This window comes from Sorghum bicolor, chromosome 10 (genome assembly GCF_000003195.3).
Source record: "Sorghum bicolor cultivar BTx623 chromosome 10, Sorghum_bicolor_NCBIv3, whole genome shotgun sequence".
Taxonomy (NCBI): Eukaryota; Viridiplantae; Streptophyta; class Magnoliopsida; order Poales; family Poaceae; genus Sorghum; species Sorghum bicolor.
Genome location: NC_012879.2, coordinates 51,722,233 through 51,746,254, shown reverse-complemented (window position 1 = coordinate 51,746,254; position 24,022 = coordinate 51,722,233). Strand labels below are relative to the sequence as shown.

The window sequence follows — 24,022 nt, the reverse complement described above, 5'->3', positions numbered from 1 at the left end:
AACCACGGCACGGCCATATGCAGAGCACCACCAGGCTGCCGCCGCCGTAGGACCCTCCAGCCTCCACACGATAATGTTATCAACGCCCATGCATGCTTCGGCGCTCCGGCGGCCGGCCGGCCGGGAACCTTCACCTACGGTGACTACTACTACTTCTCAACCGACACAAACAAACAACACTAGCTTTGTAACCAACACAAACAAACAACACTAGCTTTGTAATAACCAAATGTTAGTTGAGCTTAAAGCTGAGTCAGAGTAGCTTTTTGACTAACAACATACCAGTCACTGTGTGTAGGTATAATGTATGATCACCTCTTCGTTCATGCGTATAAAACGCAGCACACCTGCACCCAAAACTCTCAATCTTGACTGTGCGCATCAAGAGCCACCCATCGCCTCCAAACACCGGGAAAACCACTCGGAAAAGACCCCCACCAAGTCCAAGACACCCGGGACCGAGCGAGCGATCATGAAGGCCGGGCCTCCGCCGCACGTTGCCATGCTAGCGACGCCGGGGATGGGTCACCTGATCCCGCTGGCGGAGCTGGCGAAGCGCCTGGCGTCGCGGCACGGCGCGACGGCGACGCTCATCACCTTCGCGTCCACGGCGTCGGCAACGCAGCGCGCGCTCCTGGCCTCGCTGCCGCCCGCGGTGTCGTCGCTCTCCCTCCCGCCCGTCGACCTCTCCGACCTGCCACGGGGCGCCGCCATCGAGACGCGCATGTCCGAGGAGTGCGCGCGGTCGCTCCCCGCGCTCACGCGCCTCCTCTCCGAGCTCGGGGAGACCATGGCCACCGCCACCGGCACCCGCCTCGTCGCGTTCGTCGCCGACCAGTTCGGGATGGACTCATTCGACGCCGCGCGCGACGCCGGCGTGCGGACGCGCTGCCTCTTCATACCCATGAACCTCCACGCGCTCTCGCTCGTCCTCGACCTCCCGGACCTCGCGGCGTCCGTCCCCGGCGAGTTCCGGGACCTCGCCGAGCCGGTGCGCCTGCCCGGCTGCGTGCCCATCCCGGGGTCCGACGTACCCTCGCCGCTGCAGGACAGGTCCAACCCTTCGTTCTCGGTGATGGTGCACCTTGCCAAGCGCTACCGTGAAGCTGATGCCATCCTCGTCAACTCCTTCGACGCCGTCGAGCCCGAGGTCGCCGAGGTGCTTCGCCAGCCAGAGTCCGGCCGGCCACCTGTGTACCCTATCGGTCCACTCATACGGCAGTTCGTCGGAAGCGAAGCTGATGGCGCCGGAGCGCTTCCACCGTCACCGCGTGCGGCGTGCCTGGAGTGGCTCGACCGGCAGCCGGCCAGGTCGGTCATCTTCGTCTCGTTCGGGTCCGGCGGCGCGCTGCCAAAGGAGGAGATGCACGAGCTCGCGCTCGGGCTGGAGCTCAGCGGGCAGCGGTTCCTCTGGGTGGTGCGCAGCCCCAGCGACGAGGGCACGCTCAGCGACAACTACTACAACGCAGAGAGCAAGAAGGACCCCTTCGTCTACCTCCCGGAAGGGTTCCTGGAGAGGACCAAGGACGTGGGTCTCCTGGTGCCGTCGTGGGCACCGCAGACACAGGTGCTTGCACACAGGGCCACCGGAGGTTTCCTGACGCACTGCGGGTGGAACTCGACGCTAGAGAGCCTGGTGCACGGCGTGCCGATGGTGGCCTGGCCGTTGTTCGCCGAGCAGCGGCTTAACGCGGTGATGCTGGCGGAGGGGGTAGGAGCGGCGATACGGTTGCCGGAGAGGAAGGATAAGGAGACCATCGCAGCGGTGGTGAGGGAGCTGATGGCAGGGGAAGGGAAAGGTGCCATGGTGCGGGTGAAGGTGGCGGAGCTGCAGAAGGCTGCGGCAGAGGGACTCCGTGACGGTGGCGCCGCCACGGCGGCGCTTGACGAGGTGGTGGAGAAGTGGGAAGCTGATGAAGCGAACTAGCAGAAGGTGCCCGATCGAGAACACCTAGCATTGCAATTGCAATGCTCTGCCCAGCAGAGTATGTCTGCAGTTTTAAGACAAAATCTCATGAGTTGTATGTTCTTGAATTGAATCTCCCGTAGTTTTATGTATGCAAGGATTAAGTTTACAGAGAGGACCAGTGGGTCGTTTCTTTGTTTGATCTTCATTTGTGTGGTCATGTAAATAATCATTGGAGGGACCTAGATCAGATGCAGCAGCAGTGTAGCACCTGATCCGACCATCCAGCAAAGGATTCAACGTCCGTGACCATTCGGACATTACCACTCTAACTGGTAGCTGCTAAACTACTGCTCTTAGCATTAGCATTTAGCAACCGATGGGATGACTAAATGAAGCTATTGCTAGCTACTTAGCAATCTGATGGGATGGCATGGATATATTAAAAAATCATAGGTACGGTGATTAAAATATATATATATAGGCTCTTGTTGCCCCTTGAATGCCCCATAGAACATGTGTCATCATAGAAAGGGTTGCTCATTCCAATTACTAGATAATTCCCTACGTGTTACTACAGAAATTTAGAGACATAAATTTTAGATAAGCAAATATTAAATTAGTTGGATATTTAATTAGGATATTGTTGTATGAGAATAATATTTGAGATCTCATGGAAAAGTATGAGAAGATAACTTCATTCAAGTTTTTTAGTAGTAAAAGTTATGTTGCTTTAGTGAAGTATATGAGAGAATAATATATAAAGAAACAAACTATTCTCCTAGGCTCTGATTACCATGTAAGAATGGTTGTGGTTGTAACGTGATGCGGGTCGTTGAGGGTTGCGTGTTAAATAGAAGGTGGGAAGAGCCCCCACTGTGGCTTACAAGAGACGAGCTGTTACAACCATACAAAGGCCCAAAGACAGGAATCTAATCTATGACTATGCTCTATGTTTAGTACAACACATATGCATGATCATGTATGGAAAGAGGTCTACCACTAACACTAGCTAAATGCTAACATCTCTAATGATCAAATAAGTCATATCAAAATGAATGATATTTATGTGAAAAATTTTAATAAAATGGACGGTCAAACAAGATAATAATATTTTTGAGAGGGAGGGAGTAGTGCCGAGTTTGCACTCAAACAACTGCTTGACTCAAAGCTTTAGCCATCCCTCCCTTCGAATCTTTCAAACCACTTAATTGATGCATATATAAAGGAAGTGTCTGTAGAAATTGGGTGAACGAGAGTTAACCCTTCCTGGGTCTCTCGGTGCGTGTTATATTAGGCAGAGAACAGTCCTCTGCGTGGCGCTTACAAAGTGGAGATATAGTTACAACAACCTCTTGGATCTCAACTACCTATACCGAGACTTATGGTACAAGTACCTAGATTACAATCTATTGTCTAACACCCTTCCTCAATCTCAGCCACTGACAAGGTTGAGATTGTCTCTAAAGAACTTCATCTTGCAAAACGCCATAGGCTTGGTGAACCCATCTGCAAGCTGATCATAAGTGTGTATATATCATATGTCAAGCAACTTTTGAGCTACCCTCTCACGAACAAAGTGAAAAATCTATCTCTATATGTTTTGTGCGAGCATGAAACACCGGGTTTGCAGAGAGATATCTTGCACCAATATTATCGCATGATAACTGACCCACTGGCTGATGTGAAATTCCAAGCTCACGTAGCAATTGTTGAACCCACATCAATTCCGCTGTGGCATTAGCTAAAGCCTTGTACTCAGCTTCAGTGCTCGACCTTGAGACTGTAGGCTGTTTCCGAGCACTCCAAGAGATCAAATTTGAACCAAGGAAGATAGCAAACCCACCAGCGGATCTCCTGTCATCAACACAACCAACCCAGTCTGCATCAGAAAATGCACTTACTATCATAGAGTCACACGGCCTGATCTTCAGACCCATATGTAATGTTCCTTGCACATATCGTAGTATCCTCTTCACCGCACTCAAATGTGTCATAGTGGGAGAATGAAGATATTGGCACACTTTGTTAACCGCATATGAGATATCTGGTGTAGCTAATGTAAGATATTGTAGTGCACCCACCATACTTCTGTATTTAGTGGAATCCTCAGGACTAAGGCTTGATCCACCTGCAACACTCAACTTTTCTTTGATGCACACAGGTGTATCAATAGATTTGCACTTACTCATGCCCGAGCGCTTCAAAATATCAGTAGCATACCGAGTTTGTGACATGACCAGACCATCATCCAACTGTTTACCTCTATGCCAAGGAAATAATGAAGAGTCCCTAGATCCTTTAGTCACTCGTTCCCACCCTGTAACAATTTCTTGTCTGTAATTAATCCCTATTTCAACCATATGCTGTTCGGTTAGGTAGGGATCTAAAACAGATATTGCTTGGGGCACTAAGAAACACCTCTTTTTCTGGGCAGGGATCTTCAACCATGTACCAACTATCACAAGTGTTTGAGTACTGCATAAAATACATTGCAAATACTTTGCAGCAACAGCAAACACATGCTCTTATACGGAGTACATTACAGCAAAATGAGATAGATAAAATCTCCCATATTTTGAGGTTCTTGATCTGCAAGTCTATAAAGGATATGCTAGCTAGTGCCAAAAGTGACAAGGTGCACCAAAATGCTCTCATGATCCACTCATGAAATTACAATCTTTTCTCACACAAACCATCACAAAAGTGCACAATCCAAAGCATAATTTAAACTAGTAGATAACTAGTCTAATCCTACTCAAAGGTGTCATTACTGTGCCCAAAGAATACTTGGAGATCCTCATACGAGGCATTGTGACTTAACATATATAGGAAGAAACCCAACTTCTCCTCCACCGTGATCCTAGTATCAACATCAAGCCTTTTCCTTCTAAGGTAAGTTGCCAATTCTCTAAAGATGTATGGTTCCATCCTAAATGCAACTTGACAGTTCTTGACATGTCCCTCGAGGAGTCTACGAACTTTAACCTCGCCTGTTTCTTCCGAAGTATGGCGTTTCCTCCTTTCTCCCCCTCTAATAGAACTCATAAGATATAAGGTAGGGAAAATAAATAACATCATGTCATCATCTTCCTCCTCCCTCCTCTTTCTAATGCGATCTCGCAGTGATAGACTCATTGTAGAACTGAAGCATATAATTTTATAGTCATAAAGAAGCTAAATATTATTAACCATGTCATATAGAAGCTAAATATTCTAGTGTACCTTTTGGAGTTGGTACCGGATCCCACGAAGGCGGAGGTTCACCTTCCCCAACTCTAAATGGTGGTGGAGAGATCTACAAATAACAATAAATAGCTACATTTAGCATAGCATGCTAGATTTTTGGAAACTGAATAGTACTGGAGGATGCATAATAGTGCTACAAGTAACAAGAAATAGCTACAATTAATAAGAAAACAAGCATAGTTGCTACTGTATAATAGGACTGAATACTGATCGATAAAGTCTGCATATACTGCAGTAGCAACTACCAAATGGTGGTCCATTCCCTAATCAAATCATATCTACACATTGTAGAGCTATACCCCATCATGCACATTACTACAATTATGTTAAATCGCATCTCCTCCCAGTGCACCAAAATCACCCCCTGTCAGTCCCAAAACAACATGGACTGAAAAAACATCATGCACATTACTACAAAGTGTATGAGCAGCAGAGGTCAAGTGAATTTTGGACTGAAAAAATCAAGACAGAATTCAACACCACTAGCAAACAATATATTTGTGTGCTCGCAACTGACTGATGGTAGCAAACTACAGTGGGAAAGGCCAAGTATACACCAACTATACTTTGGAGTGAGAAGGAGATCCTAACTAAAAAAATAAGGCATCTAATACTATGCTTCAGTATTCAAAAAATAAGGCATCTGAAATATGCTTTGTGCGTGCCTGATTCAGTGGCATGGTCGTTCTGCACTTGTGCTCTCCTCCGATCCCACTCATATGGCTCTTCTCAGTTCTCACTAGCCATCATCATTGCCTTGCCTCAGGGCTCAATCTCAGGGAGATTCTAAACATTGCTTCAGCATGCACATGTACCATACGTCCATAGCACAGCCAGCTGCGAAAGTGGCAGGGCTAGCAGCATCTCAGTGAGGCAGCGCAGAGCCAAGAGCGCCCAGCTGCCTGACAAAGCGCTACAAAATCTCCTTTTGGCTTCTCATCGATCGATCACCACTTGATGACACACACACACCAACAGCTCACAAACGCAATCCTGTCACATAAAACCCGACGCGGCCCCACGTGATCAGATCATCACATCGTTGTCAGGGAAGACAAAAAGAGGCCAAACCTTCGTTCCTCCTGCTACACAGAGAGCATGCTACAGACAGAGGTGGTTAGCGAAACAGGGCGTACTTACGCAACTAACGCAGAGAGAAGCCAGCCACCTGCTACCGTCCAGTCCAACGACACAAAAACCGCACCATGACACTAGTTAGGAATTCAATATTCAATAGGCTTAGCATTATTAGCAACAAGGCAACTACAATCACATTGGATTTACATGGTACAGGAAGCACGAAAACCTAATCAGGATCTAACGGGTCACAAGCACGCACACGGGCTCCTAGTAGATGCCAGCAAGAATACCCAAATATGCCAAATACTCCGGATCCAAGACGAGACACGTAAGAACCGAATCAAGAACCCTAAAATACATGTCCAGATGAAGGGGAGAGAAGGGAAGAGCAAGGGGATCACCGGCGAGAAACAGGAAGGGGAAGGACGTAGGGTCGCCGTTGCGACACCTCGTGTCGCCGTGCGCCACGCCGCGGTCGCCTGGCGTCGCCCCACAGTCGCCTCGCATCGCCCCGCCGTCGCCTCTGCTCGAGTTAGAGCCGTCGGCTCCGGAGTTGGATTCGTTCCGGAGGTAGGATGGTCCGCTTTTGTTCCTGGCCATGGACACAAGGATATGTGAAGCCCGTTTTCGTTCTGGGCCAAGGATATGTGAAGCCCGTTTTCGTTCTGGGCCAGTTTTGTTTTCAGACCGGGCTGAAACGAACACACATTTTTATTTACAGCTGGATTGAAAACAGGCCGGAGCAATCCATCCGGAACGGGCCCGGAACGGGGCCAATCCGGTGGTGTCGAACGAGGCCTTAGTGTAAAGTCTTTCTCAAGATCTCAAAGTACGGTAGTAGTCGCTGTATCAGAAGAACTAGCAACCATAATGTCATCAACATAAATAAGAACAAATATGACAAGACCATCTTTGTTATAATAAAATAATGAAGTGTCACCCTTGGATGGTGTAAAGCCGAGTTGAATCAACTTGTTACACAGCCGCGCATACCAGGCCCGTGGTGCCTGCTTGAGACCATAGATAGCCTTGTCCAACTTGCAAACATAATTAGGATGTTCACGGTCTTGGTACCCCGGGGGTTGATGCATGTAGACTTCCTCCTCAAGAAGACCATGCGGAAACACATTCTAAACATCTAATTGGCGCAAGCTCCAGCCTTTAGACACAGCTAAGGAAAGAATCAAATGAATTGTGGCAGCTTTGACAACTGGACTAAATGTATCCTCATAATCTATACCGTACCTCTGCTTATATCCTTTGGCAACAAGGCGGGCTTTATATCTATTAATGCTGCCATCAGCTTTCCTTTTGACCTTATATACCCATTTGCAACCAATAATATTTTTCCCTTTGGGTGGAGGAACTAAGTGCCAAGTTTTATTTCTAAGCAAAGCGGAGTGTTCATGATCCATAGCAGTTACCCATTTGGAATCCCCAAAAGCCTCACCTATAGTTGTGGGTTCATCGGGAACAATGGTACTCATGATGCCCCAGCGTACCATACCATCTATGTAAGTTTTTGGTTTGGAGATACCTTGCCGAAGCCATGTAGTGGGACCGGGTCTACCCATGGGAGCAGCTGGTGCGGTAGAAGCTGAGGAAGATGGTGCCGGGTTCACAGGTGCAGCGGGCGCAGAAGATCCCGTTGAGAGATTGTGTGACCCCCCATCCGTAGAGTCCGGATCTAATTGCGCTGAAGAGGACGCCATGCTGCTTGGTGAAGCAGACGAAGCAGGCGTAGAAGATCCGGGCAGCGATCTCAGAGAGGATGGCGCTGTCGTGTCCGACCCGGAGGGCCTACGCTGCAAGGAGGTAGGCGTATCAGGCGTAGGCGGATCGGGCTCCGATCCGGTGAAGATTGCACAACCATGTCCGTCGTCAGCACAGGTGAATCTGCCTCGAAAAACGTGGCGTGGCCGTTGGCTTGTAGCGGACACATGAAATGATGAGTGTTTGCACTCATTTTTGCACCATTTAAGCCCAGATTTGAACCTGCATGATCCAAAACTCGAGCAACACTTGACTGTGCATTAGTAGGCATAACATTAACCATTGATTGATCACGGAGTAATGCATCCCCAACAGATGATGACGGATTCTTAAGAACATCAGGTAAAAGATCAAATTCATCTCTAAGCCAAGCACCAGCGTTTGGATGTAGTTGTGAAAAGGGAAACACTTGTTCATCAAAAACTACATCACATGAGATATATACTCGCCCAACAAATGGATCAAGGCATTTGAAGCCTTTGTGTTTGTTGTTGTACCCGAGGAACACACAACGCAAAGAGCGAAACTAATACTAAAGAGGCAAAATTTTAGCCTTAAATTTGGTATGGAGTAAAATTTCGTCTAGCCTCGCTTGGCACGCTTGGTGCGATCGGTCCGGAAGAGGAAACTAGGAGACGCGTGGCGCTGGCTCGTGGGCCGAGCCGAGAGACGAGGATCGAGGAGTCTGTTTCGTGCCTAGGCGCCGTCAGCGGTGTGAGCCTCCTGCTGCCCCACCAACAGCAACAGGCCCTCATAAAAAAATAGCAGCAGGCCTAGCAGCACTAGCGAAGCCATGATGATGGGACGCCAGCTGCTCACCTTCATTGCTGACCTCGCCCGGCCCGCCCTTCTTTCCTTGTGTGTTTGGTTTGTGTCCTCTGTAAGCCTGGCTAGTAAAACTAGGCCAAGCTAGCTCAAGCCTGCCTGTAACAAGCCAGGATAGACTTATTTGGTTGTATGTATTAACTAAGCTTGGTCAACAACTAAATGTGTTTGGTTGTCTGATTTGTACTGCATACAATTACCTCTTCTTTATTCTGGTGAGCTCACCCCTCTTAGACATTTCATCAAACACATGGTCTCCTCTACTACGATTGAGCATCACGAGCGCCTGGGAACCAAACATCGCGAGCGTGTGCTCCTCTCGGAAGCCACTGAGCATCGCGATCGCCCGAGAACCAAACATCCGCAAGAGAGAATCGAATCAACGGTAGCTACCGCATGCCAGTAATTGCTCGTTCCCCGGTTAGCAGCAGCATGGTAAACTCTGCTTTTGTGCTTGTGTTTGTGCAGTGGGTACTACCGCTGCAGCAGCTCTAAGGGGTGACCGGCGAGGAAGCAGGTGGAGCGCAGCCGTGCGGACCCCACTGTGCTGCTCGTTACCTACACCTTCAACCACAACCACGAGGCGCCGCAGCCGAAGAGTAGCAGCCACCGGTGCCGAAGCCTGTGCCCATGGTCGAGCAGGATGAGCTGGGTCCGGAGCATGAGCTGGCAGAAACAGAAGTGCTAGAGTAGCAGGAGTCGGTGGAAGAGGAGCAGGAGCAGAAGGTCATCCCAGGTCTGGCCGGGCCGAAAGCGGAACCAGAACTAGAAGCAACCGCAACGGTGGCACTGGCGGTAGCCGAGGAGGGTGAAAGCTTCGACTTTGGGTGGTTCGACTAGTACCCGACGTGGCACCGTCCGGCGCTGTACGCGCAGCTGCTGCCGCTGGAGGAGTGGGAGTGGGAGCTGCAGGGGGAAGACGCCCTGTTCGCGGGGCTTGACGAGAAGTTTGCTCCCTACTCTGCTTTGCTTTTGATTCGGTCCTAGAAGTTTGCTCCCTGTTGTGACTTGTGAGCTTAGCATCCACCAAAATTGGCAGTCAGTGGTATTGGGGAGAAGAAAATTTTGTTCTCGAGACCAAGTACCCCAGGGGCATTCAAGTCTATTGCCAGGCCACTTAACTGCCGTTAGGCTTCAAAATGGACGGAATGACACACGGGTATAGCCGAAGATGAAGTTGGGCACAACGGTACGAAACAACTTTTTAGTGGCTTCCTAGTTTGATCGATCTTTCATAATGGCATACAGGTAAAAGGCTCTCGTTTCCTTGGCTTCTCCATCTTATCCAAATACCAGACCTCAAGTCAAGTCTCCTCCTCCCACACGGTTCCTTCAGTTCCATGTCCCTCTTGATGCCTTCGACCGATCCACCCCCTGCTACGCACAGAGAAAGCCCACCCCCCCGAAGCGGGCAAGCTGGCCTCCCCACCGTCGCATCCGGCCACACACCATCATCAGCGGGAGCCCAACCACGTCCTAGCACGGTAGTATGGCACTACACGGCCGCCTCCACACTACCCCCAACACTCACACTTGCCTACGCCTCCCTCCCTTGCTACTCCGTCACGCCATAGGCTCAGCGCTCACCGTAGTTGGATCTGCACCCAAACACATTTTGTAACCACGGCCAGTGCTGGTGAGTCCGATGAGATGCATGGGGAGGGGAGGAAGTGCCACGGTGGGGCGAGGCGGGGGAGGAGACGGGGTGATGGAGCGGCAAGGGAGGGAGTGAAAGGTCCAAATGGCTAGAGGGGGGGTGAATAGCCTATTTAAAATTTCTACAAACTTCAACTAGACAAGTTGATTAGTAAAACAAAAGGCGAAGCTATTCTAGCACTAGCACGACTAAGCTATGCAAGCCACCTACACAAGTCTAGCAAGAAAACTAAACACTAGTTACAACAAGAAAGCACAACAAGAAACTTGCTACACTCCTAAACAAGAAGACTAAACTAAACAAGTAAGTAAAGGAGTGAAGAGTGATTGTTATACCAACGTTGTAGAGTAGAGATATATCCAACCAATCACTCACAATCACAAGAGAATCCTTGGCAAGAGATGACACAAGATTTTTTACCGAGGTTCACTTGCTTCCCGGCAAGCTAGTCCTCGTTGTGGCGATACACCCACTTGATGGATCACGAGCTAATTGGCAATCCAAAGCCAAACCCTCAGCGGGTGCCGCACATCCACTCACAAGATGGGGATCCTCCAAGCCACGAGCAATCCACTAGAGTAGCCAATTGTGATCTCCCGCGGGGAAGGCTCAAGAACCCCTCACAAATCACTTGGTGAGGCTCGAAACAATCTCCAATCACGAGCTCAACACCACCGCTGCTCCAAGCCATCTAGGGCGTCGGGAAACACCCAAGAGTAACAAGAAATCCGCAGCAAACTCAAGAATCAAGTGCCACTAAATGCAACTCTCAAAGCAATGCACTTGAATCTCACTCAATCTCACTAGGATGAGCAATCAAGCAAGGAGATGAGTGGAGGGAGTGTTCTCTAGCTCAATGTATGTCTCAAGTAATCAAATGTGCAAGAGAGAACCTCCCAAAGCCGGCCACCAACTATTTATAAGCCCCTCAAAGAAACTAGTCGTTGGCTGTTTTCACTGGGCTGAAAACGGGGGCACTGGACGCTACCAAGTGAGCACCGGACGCTCGACTCCCTGCGTCCGGTGCACTGGAGTTGGCCACGTGTCTGTCCTGAATCTTGCGTGTCAGATTCTAACGGCTACCTGCAACACACCGGACGCTCTGCAGGTCCACACCGGACGCGTCCGGTGCACACCGGACTCATGCGCAGAGAGTTCCGCAATCCTGCGGGTCACCGGACGCTAAGCACCGGTAGCGTTCGGTGCTCACCGGACCCATGCGCAGAGAGGGTCGCAAAACACCCTCACACCGGACGCTCTCAGAGTGCGTCCGGTGCTCAACCCTAGCAGGGTCAAGCACACCGGACTCTGAGGCCAGCGTCCGGTGCCTCCACACTCAGCGTCCGGTGAGTGTTTCTCACTGAGAAAACACTCCCGCGACTTCTCCAAATTTCCCACCGGCGCAATAGAAAATATACACTTATTTTTCTCAAAAGCGCCGAATCCCGCCTCGCAAGCTTGGTGGGAGGGAGAGAGGAACCCACACCTCTTCAACCCTAGGAAAACCACCTCCTTTGCAAATGTGCTAACACCAACAAGTGTCCACCACCAAAGTGCATGTGTGTTAGCTTTTCACAAACATTTTCCCAAAGGAGTTAAGTCAACACTTTACTAGATCCTAATGCATATGTTCAAGATATGGACCTAGTAGCACTTGATTTGAGAGATGACCATGATTTCCCCTCTTGATAGTCGGCTATCTATCCTAAACCCGGTCAATCACTTCTCTACTCACCTTAGACCGGCAAAAGTAAAACCCTATGTTTATACCTTTGCCTTGATAACTTTGCTCCTCATCTATCACCATGATCTTCACTTCATGCTTCATCCCTTTGTGATCATGTGGCCACCTTTCCATGCCACCATGCACCTTCATCACATGTGTTGCTATGCCTAACTCAAATCACTTAAACACAAGGCATTAGCAACTTGGTGTCATTAATTACCAAAACCAAACTTGGGTTTTCAGGGAGGCGTAGGCAAGTGTGAGTGTTGGGGGTGGTGCGGAGGCGGTCGTGCAGTGCCATACTACCATGCTACGACATGGTTGGGCTCCCGCTGACGATGGTGCGTGGCCATACACAACGGTGAGGAGGCCAGCTGTAACACCCAAAATTTTGAATTTTAATTAATAGGATTTAATTTGAATTATTTAAGAATTTTAGTGAGCATTTAATGTAGCAAATAAATAATTTTTGTGAAAATTAAAATTTATCATAAGCTTAGTAACATGATTTTGTGCATTCATGCTGAGACATATTTTATTTTGTGTTGATTGTATTTGGTTTGTATTTAATTGTCCTCAAAATCCTTTCTGAAAAGGCTTTGAAAAAAAAAATAAAACAAAACAGAAAAGAAATTAGAAAAAAAAAGAGAAAGCCCCTGGGATCCAGGCCGAGGCCCAGCTCCCCTCACTTCCCCCGGCCTGCTCTTTCTTCTCCCCTCCCCCGCGCCCCGGCCCACTCCCTTTCCTCGGCCCAGCCCGCGCGTGGCCTGGCGGGCGCGCCCCTCTGCCTTGGCTCGCTGACGAGCCGGCCCCGCAGCACAGCGCCTCCCCCTTCTCTCTCAGTCGCTGACAACCGACCCCACCCGGCAGTGTCTCGCCCCCTCCCATCTTCTTCCCAGCGTCGTGGGCGAGACGGACTCGGCCGGATCGAACCGAGGCCTGAGTTCTCGGGATTTCCTTCCCAAACGCGCAAACCGAGACCCATATAACGTCCTAGGTCAACCCCGCGGCTCCCTCTTTGCGTCAAAGTTGAGGAACCGAGCCCTAATCTCCGTGGTGCGAGCTCCTCTCGTCGTTCTTCGGCCCCAGCGAAGCACCTCCTCGAGTTCGCGGTGAGCTCTTCGTTCCGATGGTGTTTTCCTTTCGCGAAACGGTGCTCGGAATCGAGAAGCCCGTCGTCGCCGGCGAGCTTCTTCCGGCCGGCAATGGAATCCACCGTGCCGGAGCGGGGGAATCGGCCGGCCACCGCCTGCGCCCCCTCCTGGCTGTTTTGGGCCGTCGGATTTGAGATCAAAGGCCAAGAACAGAAGATACCCTTTCGTCTGGAAATCTTCATTAAGAGTCCCTGCAACTTTTCCTTATTTACTCCGCAGTCCTTGGCGTTTTGGGCAGTTTGCGCTTCTTAGTTTTGAAAGCGTAATCTAGACGGCAGGTTTCAAATACGCTTTCTAATAATTACAGAATTACCACTGAACTTAGATTGCTTATAAAATATTCATTTTAATCCCGTTTTTGTCCATTCAAATTCCGTTAGATTCGTAATTACGAGCTCTACATGTTAGAACTATTTATTCTCTGTTTTGAAACTTTCTAATTTCCTGGTATTATTTAATTAATTATTTCTTTATAGGAAATCTTAGAAAATTCATATCTTTCACGTTTTAATTCCGATTTTCGTGAACTTTACGTTTGTGTGATCGTAGCGCTGCGTAGATTATTTTGATAAACTTTTATCTTTGTTTTACCACTGCTTGGTGTAATGTTCTAATTATATCTTGTTTGCTTCGTGTATGATTGTCTACATTGGATTGCGTGTTGTTGATTGATGATTGGGATTAGACGGTGAGCCGTACGTTGGTGATCAAGACCAAGCTTTTAAAGACCAGCAGGCTCAGGAGAGCTTTGATCAAGGCAAGTATAACTTGGGATCATCCTTGTTACCTATACACAATTAATACGTTATATATCATATGCATGCTTTCACCTTGATAACCTTAGCAAAATCATAGATGATTGTTATCCTGAATTCCTTGTTACCTATTTGGATATGCATTTGGGTAGTTCTTGCTAGTGCTTGATTATTAATCCATGATCTTGTGACATGAATATTTGAATATACAATAAACAATAAAATAAGCTTTCTAGCAACTTGAATATAAAGGGTGGAAAGAACTCTAGCTTTTGCTAGATTGATCTTGACCCTCCATAAGGACTTATCCCTTGGCAAAAGTCGGGACAACTCGTACAACCATGAGGGCTACATGGCTCTGGTTTTAGCTCAGTATGAGGACCTTTTTCTAGCTTGTTAGCGGTTACCTTAAATGGCGTAAGAATGGCTAGACACGTTGGGTATAGTGTGGCCTCTGTCCATGCGTATAGGCTGCGAGTTATGTGCCATGGAAGGGGGGCTCTATATCTGCCTGCCGAGTGAATCTAATGGCCCTAACTTGTTAGACGAAACCTTTGAAAGGCTTCATAGTGATCCCTGCCGACCTCCCTAGGAAGGGGGTTAAGAGACTTGCAACCTCGGGCGAAAGGGTAAATCACGACTCATGGGTAAAGATGTACAACCTCTGCAGAGTGTTAAATCTGGTATACTAGCCGTGCCCACGGATACGGGCGGCCCGGAAAACTGACAGAATAGGCGGACTCTGATGAACATGACTAATGATGATAAATGATGGTTTATTATGTTGTTTATAAGTGTTATTCTTAATTCTTGTATACATTGATCATGTGGTTATGGGATTTAGTATGCTACCTTGATATTGCTATCCAATGATTAAATATGTTATCTACTATTAAAAGCTAAATGCAGTTAAACCAGTGTCAGCCATTTGAGCCTCATGAACCCCTGGTTATACTTGTTGAGTACGATATGTGCTCACTCTTGCAATTTCCCCCACACTTCAGGAGATGTTAGGCTTGTGCTCAACCAGTCAGTTGGATCCTGTGGAGAGAAGTTAATACCCGAAGTTTGATGTTGTCTATCCGCTGTTTGCTATCAAAGGTTATATCTTTTATACTACGTTCGTTATATAATTTATGCATTGTCTTTTGATATTACCCCTTATTTTGTAGCTATATGTGAGATTTGGCTTTTAAAACTCACATATGGTGTATATCTGGTTTTGTCCTTAAAATCGAGTATTACACCAGCTTGCCCGCTTCGGGAGGGTGGGCTTTCTCTGTGGGTAGCAGGAGGAGGATCAGTCGGAGGCATCGAGAGAGACATGGAACTGAAGGAACCGTGTGGGAGGAGGAGACTTGACTTGAGGTCTGGTATTTGGATAAGATGGAGAAGCCAAGGAAACTAGAGCCTTTTACCTGTATGCCATTATGAAAGATCGATCAAACCAGAAAGCCACTAAAAAGTTGTTGCACCGTTGTGCCCAACTTCATCTTCGGCTATACCCGTGTGCCATTCCATCCATTTTGAAGCCTAACGGAAGTTAAGTGGCCTGGTAATAGACTTGAATGCCCCTAGGCTACTTGGTCTCAACAACAAAATTTTCTTATCCCCGATACCACTGAATGCCAATTTTGGTGGATGCTAAGCTCACAAGTCACAACAGGGAGCAAACTTCTAGGACCGAATCAAAAGCAAAGCAGAGTAGGGAGCAAACTTATCGCCGAGCCCCGCGAACAGGGTGTCTTCCTCCTGCAGCTCCCGCTCCCACTCCTCCGATGGCAGCAGCAGCGCGTATAGCGCCAAATGGTGCCACGTCAGGTACTGGTTGAACCACCCAAAGTCGAAGCTTCTGTCCTCCTCGGCTGCCGCCGACGCCACCGTTGCGGTTGCTTCCGGTTCCGCTTCCGCATCCGGCCCGGCCAGACCTGGGATGACCTTCTGCTCCTACTCCTCTTCCATCAGCTCCTGCTGCTCTGGCACTTCTGTTTCTGCCAGCTCATGCTCCGGACCCAGCTCATCCTGCTCGACCACGGGCTCAGGCTTCGGCGCCGGTGGCTGCTGCTCTTCGGCTTTAGCACCTCATGGTTGTGGTCGAAGGTGGACGAGCAGCACGGTGGGGTCCGCGCGGTTGCACTCCACCTGCTTCCTCACAGGGCACCCCTTGGAGCTGCTGCAGCGGTAGTACCCACTACACAAACACAAGCACAAAAGCAGAGTTTACCATGCTGCTGCTAACCGGGGAACGAGCAATTACTAGCATGCGGTAGCTGCCGCTGATTCGATGCTCTCTAGGGTCGACAGACGAGGGGAGAGTGAGAGCTCTGGAGTCTAGAGAAATCGAATCAGAAGGGGATCGGTCAAATGTGAAAACAGGGCAAAGCGCCCGGAAGGGCAAGAAGGACATTGTGTTACCCGGGACCTACGTGTCAGACCCCATAAATGGAAGAAAACGAAGAGAATGGGGACAAAATGGCACACGGGTATAGCCGAAGATGAAGTTGGGCACTACGGTGCGAAACAACTTTTTAGTGGCTTTCTAGTTTGGTCAATCTTTCATAATGGCATACAGGTAAAAGGCTCAGGAAACCAAGAATGGTAAACATGAGAGGTAGAATAGAAAAAATAATAAAGAGATAAAAAGAAGATTTCTTTCGTTTTTTTCATTTATTTTTCTAGCCGTGTTCCAGAGCTCGTGCTGCGTTCTGTCGTCGGGTTATCTGTTTCTCTTCTTTTTTCTTCAATTTTTTATCCAGATTTTTTCTTTTGCTTGGTTTTTTGGTTCAATTTTTTTACCACATGTACTCCTACGCATGTGGTCCTTTTTACATAACTAGCCAATGCCTGTGCATTGCTACGGATGACAAAAATATGTTAATATAATTTGTTACTTCCATAAGAAGAGTTTTTTAAACAATATTAGCGCCAATAATGAAGTTAAAGAAACACATGATGTATTGATTTGCATCACTGATATAAGTGGAAATGAAATGTTAAATGCACCTTGTCGAAATCCACCAAAATGAACATTAGCTAAACTCTATTACAGTTCGCTGCACCGCTTTGCTGCAATAACAAGCCAAGAATATCACTGATCAACATTCCAAGAAATACGGCCTTCTCAAGCTCCTAAACCCTATCTATTGTAGTCCCTGTAGGCAAAGTGATCTAAAACTTTCAGTTCCACGATGTGATAGGTGGATCAGCATGGGCCTAGTTGAGAAGAAGAACCAGGCCAAGCATGACCAGCTTGTCCACATGTGTTTGGTTTGCAGTCAGGCTACAACGCTACTAGTTGGTTGGCTGACTTGTTGGCTTGATTGTTGTGGGTGCACAGTGAGGTTATGACTGTCGTGAGCATTTTCTTGACACGTCTGGATAACAGAGAATACAATCAAAATAACCAAGAATTGAGCTACCATTATTGCATACTTTCATGTCTCAAAATGGCAAAATCACTGTCTCCACACAACATAATTTCATTGGGTAAAACAAAAATTAGTGCATGTGTGCCTGAACAATAATTATAACATAGTTTTGCATACATACAGTTAAAAGCACACTTTCTCTATGTAGTGTCACGCGTCCTCTCAATCTTAGCCATTTTCAGATCAGCTTATCCATCTTGACCATAGTATGCTGCCCTAGCTTCATTTTTTTATTGTGTGCTATAACAAGCTCATATTTGGACCCCTTGTAAAAATACACCATGTGCACAACAACCACTCAACTCCTATTACAAATTTTCTTACCTAGATTTAGAAAACTGCTGGTGCTCACGATGAATATGCATCACTTATTAGACTTTTCCCCAATCGAACACGCAAAGAAATCATGCCCCTTGCAAACATGTTTTTCCACATCTATTTCTCCTCACCACCTAAACCTGCAAAAAGACGACAAAATTATAAGGAAAAATATCTCAGGCAAACCGTAAATATATATTTAATGTAATTGCGAAGAAAAATATTTCCAGGTGAGTAGAAAAATTCAACCCTCATATTACAACTATTAGTATCAAGAACTAAACTTGTGGTAATTGTTAATTCTTTTAGCTCTACAAAAAACAGAAAATACACCGTTGCGTGAATGTCAGCTAAGAACTACATCCTAAATCGAACTATACATGAATGTCACCTACGAACTGCACATGGACACATCTTGGTACAAGCAATGCAGCGCCACCAAACACATCGGTGGGCGCCATGTTCACGTGCTGAATTAAAGATCCCATCGTGGAACCGTTGGTTTTGGAGGGTGTTGCCAATCTGCATCTGGGACCATATATAGCTCGATATCGATTCTATGCTCGAGGGGAGTGGGACCAGGTTGCTTGTGAAATACTCCCTCCGTCCCAAAATAAGTGCCATTTGCGCTTTTCGAGAAATAACTTTAACTAAATATATAGTAAAAAAATATTAATATTTATAGTACATAATTAGTATCATTGAAAAGACCTTTAAGTCTAGTTTTTAAAAAAATTATTTAGAGAAACAAATATTACATGAATTTTCTATAAATCGAGTTAAACTTGTGGGCATAAAAACCTAAAATGACACTTTCTTTGGACGGAGGGAGTACACTGTTGTGCCATCACGTCGTCTTACCGGGCCTTGTTTAGGCCTTGTTTAGTTCCCCAAAAATTTTGCAAAATTTGTTCAGATTCCCCGTCACATCGAATCTTTAAACGTATGCTTGAAGTATTAAATAGAGATGAAAATAAAAACTAATTGCACAGTTTGGTCGGAATTGACGAGACGAATCTTTTGAGTCTAGTTAGTCCATAATTGGACAATATTTGTCAAATACAAACGAAAGTGCTACTATTCCTATTTTGCAAAATTTTTTGGAAGTAAACAACTTTGTTTAGTTCCAAAATATTTTGAGCCAAATGCCAAAAATTTTACTATTTTGCATTTTAGAAGTAAACATGCCCAAAATATTTTGGCCCTAAACTTTTTGCAAAATTAAATAGCCTTGTTTACTTCCACCCAAAAATTCAAAAACCCAAAAAAATTTAAGATTCCCCATCACATCGAATCTTTAGACGCATGCATGGAGTATTAAATATAGACAAAAATAAAAACTAATTACACAGTTTGGTCGGAATTGACGATACGAATCTTTTGAGCCTAGTTAGTCCATAGTTGGACAATAATTATCATAAATAAACGAAGTTGCTAGAGTGTCACGAAATTTTTTCCTTCGGGAACTAGGCCGTGTTTAGTTCCCGAACCAAAAAAAATTGGACACTGTAGCACTTTTGTTTGTTTATGGTAATTATTGTCCAATCATAGACTAACTAGACTTAAAAGATTCGTCTCGTAAATTTCGACCAAACTGTGTAGTTAGTTTTTATTTTTGTCTATATTTAATACTCTATGCATGTGTTTAAACATTTGATGTGACGGGGAATCTTGAAAAATTTTGGGTTTTTGGGTGGAAGTAAACAAGGCCTTGTTTAGTTCTAATTTTTTTTGCAAAATGGACACCGTAGCACTTTCATTTGTATTTGACAAATATTGTCCAATAATAGAATAATTAGGCTCAAAAGATTCGTCTTGTAAATTACATATAAACTGTGCAATTTGTTATTTTTTATCTATATTTAGTGATCTATACATGTGCACCAAATCTATACATTCCCGCCTAAGGTTGTTGTGCGCGCTGGCCTAACAACTTCATAGCTAAGAGCAGTGTTCTATTGGGGGAGATGGCTCGCCACTAGTCGGCTGGGGAGGGGTGGGGCGGTGGAGGAGCCGTCAGAAGCAAACCGCAGCAGAAGCCTCTGTTTTTTTTTTCAAGAGGCTGGCTGGCTGAGGGAGTTGGGTGGGGAGGCAGAGGGAGGCAGAGGAGGCACGTTGAAGACCGTTGACGTCTCCAGTTTTATCTTTTTAGGTGTAGAGATATAAACGTCAAAATAAAATAAACAAGGTCACTATTAATTAATTTTCTCTACAAAAAAATTTGTCACTAAATTGTTGATCCAGTATTGATTATAAAAAAATTGTTTTTATTAAAACCTAAATCAATCAATAGTCTATAAACTAAATCTTGTTCAATTTGTTGTGGTTTATTGACTAATTTAGTCTAAATAAATATATTTCTAAAATCATTGATATCCAGGGGCGGACGTACGGCCCGTGCTGCCCGGGCTGCAGCACGGGGTGAAGCTCAGGAGCAGTAGAGTATTGTTTCATAACTAGTTAAGTGCCCGTGCGTTGCTACGGGTATATATAGAATCTTATGATGAATAGCTACACGTGTAGAACATATGTAAAATCTCATCTATTCATTAACAATTTATTTGTCATAAAGCTAAATATTAATCATAGAAGAAAAGAAACATATTAGAAATAATAATCATCACGTTATGAATTAAATATAAACATAAATTCACATATAGTTATTGAAAACATATTATAATATAACGAGTACATCTAATCAGTAACATGTCCAAAAGATCATCATACACTACTTGTCTCCTATTATTCACAAACTTCTTCTACTACCTGAAATGCAAATGAATATGATAAATGTTAGTAACAAAGGACACAAATGTAAGAAAATATAATAGTTATACAAAACAGATAATACCTTTTTATAGAGTGAGGACCTCCTTGTAGACAATATTTTTCGTGTATATACCATTTATTTTTGTCTTCTTTTTCTTATCATTCCTATCACTGGGCGGGACAACAAGGATCCTAATATTCGATCTGGCAGTGGCTCTAGATAGTGCAACATACAGCTGACCATGAGAGAACACTGGTTCAGGCAAATACACACCAACATTGGGGAGAGTCTGCCCCTCTGCTTTGTTAATCGTCATGGCAAAACTGAGTCTAATAGGAAACTGCTTCCTCTTAAACTGAAACGGGAACATCTCATCATCTGAGGGACATAATGGAATCCGTGGTAGGAAGATTCGCTTTCCGGCATGGTCTCCAACCATAATTTCTGCATCGATAATATTTCTTTGGAACCCTCGAACCACCAACCTGGTTCCATTGCAAAGTCCACCCGCGGGATCGATGTTCCTTAGCAATATGACCGGACACCCAATCTTGAGTTTTAACACATGTGGAGGGAGACCGTTGGGGGTCAAAGTGTTGAGGAACTCAGATGGGTAATAGTTATGAGGATCATCCACTGCACTATCAAAGCTATGGTACACCATCTCATCTCCTTGGAAACGACTTATCATCTTCATGTTAATCATATCAACCCAGTCATTCCGTGCAGATAATATTGCTCGTGAGGTGATGTAGCTCTTGTTTGACATATTGGCATTAAGGGCAGGGAATATGTAGTCAATTAATGTATCAAGATCATTGTCTTTCCCAGTCTGTGGAATGCATATATCATTAGGAAGGTGGATTTCATCATCACAGTCAGCCTCTCTCACAGCCACAGACGTGCGGTCATGACCCTTGTAAATGTACTTAAACAAATACTTCACGGCCTTGATGCTCCCACACGCCTCAACATTGATGTGGCAGTTGAACAAACGTAGGAGGTATGGGTTATAAGGCACGACCCATCTATTGTCAAGCTCGTGTCCGCGAACTTTTTCTTTTCTACCATTGTCTCGTCGTCTATAAACTGGGTATGAATCTTTGCCCTGTAATGTGGCATCGCAGAAAGGTCGTGAGTAACGGTTCTTGCATGATTCACGGCCCTTTGTGCACGGACCATTGCGATTAAGTACTCCACAAGGTCCATGCATCATATGCTTTGTAACCATTTTATACAAGTCTGGATACTTCTTCTTGTTTGGGAGTTCGGCAGAGATGAGAAGGTCGTACTGCTCTGGGCACGTGATCTTGTAGCGTCTGTCCATGATTAGCAAAAAATGTGCATGCGGTAGACCCCTCTTCTGGAACTCCACAACATACACGTGTGCACGGACCTTTCCAAGGATATCCTTTTTTAACAACATGTGCTTAAGCTCTTCTAGTTTTGCCCTAAAGACCCGATCAATAAGGTCTGGACGATCCTGTGGTGTTTGTCCAGGGTACAACTCACGTGTGATCTCATCCCACTTTGGATTACATGTCATAGTCAGGAATATATCTAGTTTTCCAAACCTTCGCACCAGTGCCATGGCATCCATGTATCTACGTCTCATGTCCCTCGGGCCTCCGATAAACGATGAAGGCATCACTGTCCGCTTTCCAACAGCTTCTGATCTACCCTCACCAACATGTAGGCTATCAACCAATCCTTGGTAGAGATCAGCCCTAATCTCAGTTTGATGATTGCATATGTAATCCAATCGACAACTCTCGATTTTGATGTATGTGTCCACTGCAAATTGTTGAAAAAGACGCTTGCCATAAAGTATGGGATTAAATATTCCTGGCCGTATCTGGAACTTGTAGCAGTAGTAGTCACGCACAGAAACACATAAATTTCTCGGAGAGTCTGAAAAAACTATGGTATTAGAGGTGTTCATGTGATAATGGTTTGATATGCATGAAAAATACAAGAAGTTATACAAACCTGTTTCTTCTTCTTCAATACCACTACGAGCCTTACGCAGGGCACGAGCCGTGTTGACATCCTCTATAGTAACACCTTTCTTTGGGATATCCATATGCCATCCAAGCTCACCTCTAGGGAAAAAGAGTGGGTATGAAAGAGCATCATAGCATCCATGGTATGATCGGATGCCATGCCTGCTCCTATCTTTCCCATGTAGGACAACACTATTCTAAAATTGACCAAGGAGTTCACTACCCTCGATCCAAACAGCAGCCACCTCTAAAGCCATCGGCACGTTGTATGTCCTTTGGTCCAATCGCTGATCGAGGTTAAGTGTAAGACGATAGTCCTCGAGGTGTTCAGTGTTCCCCAGACTCCTCAAATGTTGTGAGTATGGGTTTTCATGAAGGATGGCCACCAGTCTATTTATAACTTCTTTATCTTTTTGATACTGCTCTTCACGACACCTTCGGTACCGGTACTCAAGGCTCGGATCTTCATCATAGAAGTAAAGCTCGAGATGCCTGGGCTCCTTACCATCTTCTCTCCCAAATGACCTTATGTTGTGATAGATCATGCCATGTGCACGAAAAGTATATATGCCGATGTTTCTAATGTTAGCAGTAGCACTGTCGAGGCGACAATACAGGGAAGTGAAAGAGAAGTGGCCATTGAAAAACCTGATATTGTTACGAAAGTGCCTAGCATCCGCGTCAGAGCTTGTCCAAAGCCTCATAAGCTGGTTTGGTATGACGGGCGCATTCAGCTCAACCTTTCCGCTGCGACAACAAAACCCAGGAGGTTCTTTTGGAAACCTCTTTGCTCCACAATGTTTGCAATCTGTGACAGGTTTTAGCATGTGTGTCTCCCTAGGCATGTTACTATACACCACTTCATACGGGTCAGGTCCTTCAAGGTTAGAAGTCGTGTCTTCCTCGGTAGTATCACTATGGACATCGTCATCTGATTCCTCTGTTGAAAATGATTTGAACATAAAAATAAAAGTTATATAAATGAGTGGATGTTTAGAAAGGTAATCGGTATTTGGTACAAATACCTTGACCAGCAAACAAGTATCCCTCATCCTCTTCCTCATCATCTTCAAATATATCGCCCTCATCATCATCTGTGATCGCCACAGTGCCATGATATATTACAACTTAGGTAACATTAAAGGAAAGCAAATATTGTACACAATGTTAAAAGTAGTACAAATTACCTGTATCATCAAATAATGGTTGTTCAGGTGTAGCTGAAGCAAGTTGATTGCTTGGTCTACCGCTTTCTGTCAATCACATAATGGACATGGTTAAGATAGGAATAATGTTTTTTTATGTCAAGGAATGGGGATAGGGATACCTCATTATTTACCGTTGTTCGTCATAGTTGACTGAGGTAAGGGCGTATTTT

The 24,022-nt window shown here is 45.8% G+C and overlaps 1 protein-coding gene, 1 long non-coding RNA gene and 2 pseudogenes across 2 annotated transcripts; 2 read left to right on the top strand and 2 right to left on the bottom strand.

Moving 5' to 3' along the window:
* Positions 339–2,238, top strand: LOC8079464 (UDP-glycosyltransferase 72B3). The gene has a single exon (XM_002438582.2). It carries the CDS (start codon positions 473–475, stop codon positions 1,925–1,927), a length of 1,455 nt encoding a protein of 484 aa, XP_002438627.1. The 5' UTR covers positions 339–472; the 3' UTR covers positions 1,928–2,238.
* On the top strand, positions 7,808–9,820 carry LOC110431176 (annotated as a pseudogene).
* Positions 15,803–18,332, bottom strand: LOC110431175 (annotated as a pseudogene).
* Positions 20,511–21,118, bottom strand: LOC110430806. The gene is made up of 2 exons (XR_002448191.1): positions 20,723–21,118; positions 20,511–20,637 (listed from the first exon to the last, which is right to left on the bottom strand). It is a non-coding gene; the product is annotated as an uncharacterized LOC110430806 (long non-coding RNA).

What these genes read in the sequence shown, in the direction of transcription:
- LOC8079464 (XM_002438582.2), top strand. Translation starts at nt 473, where the DNA reads ATGAAGGCCGGGCCTCCGCCGCACGTTGCCATGCTAGCGACGCCGGGG.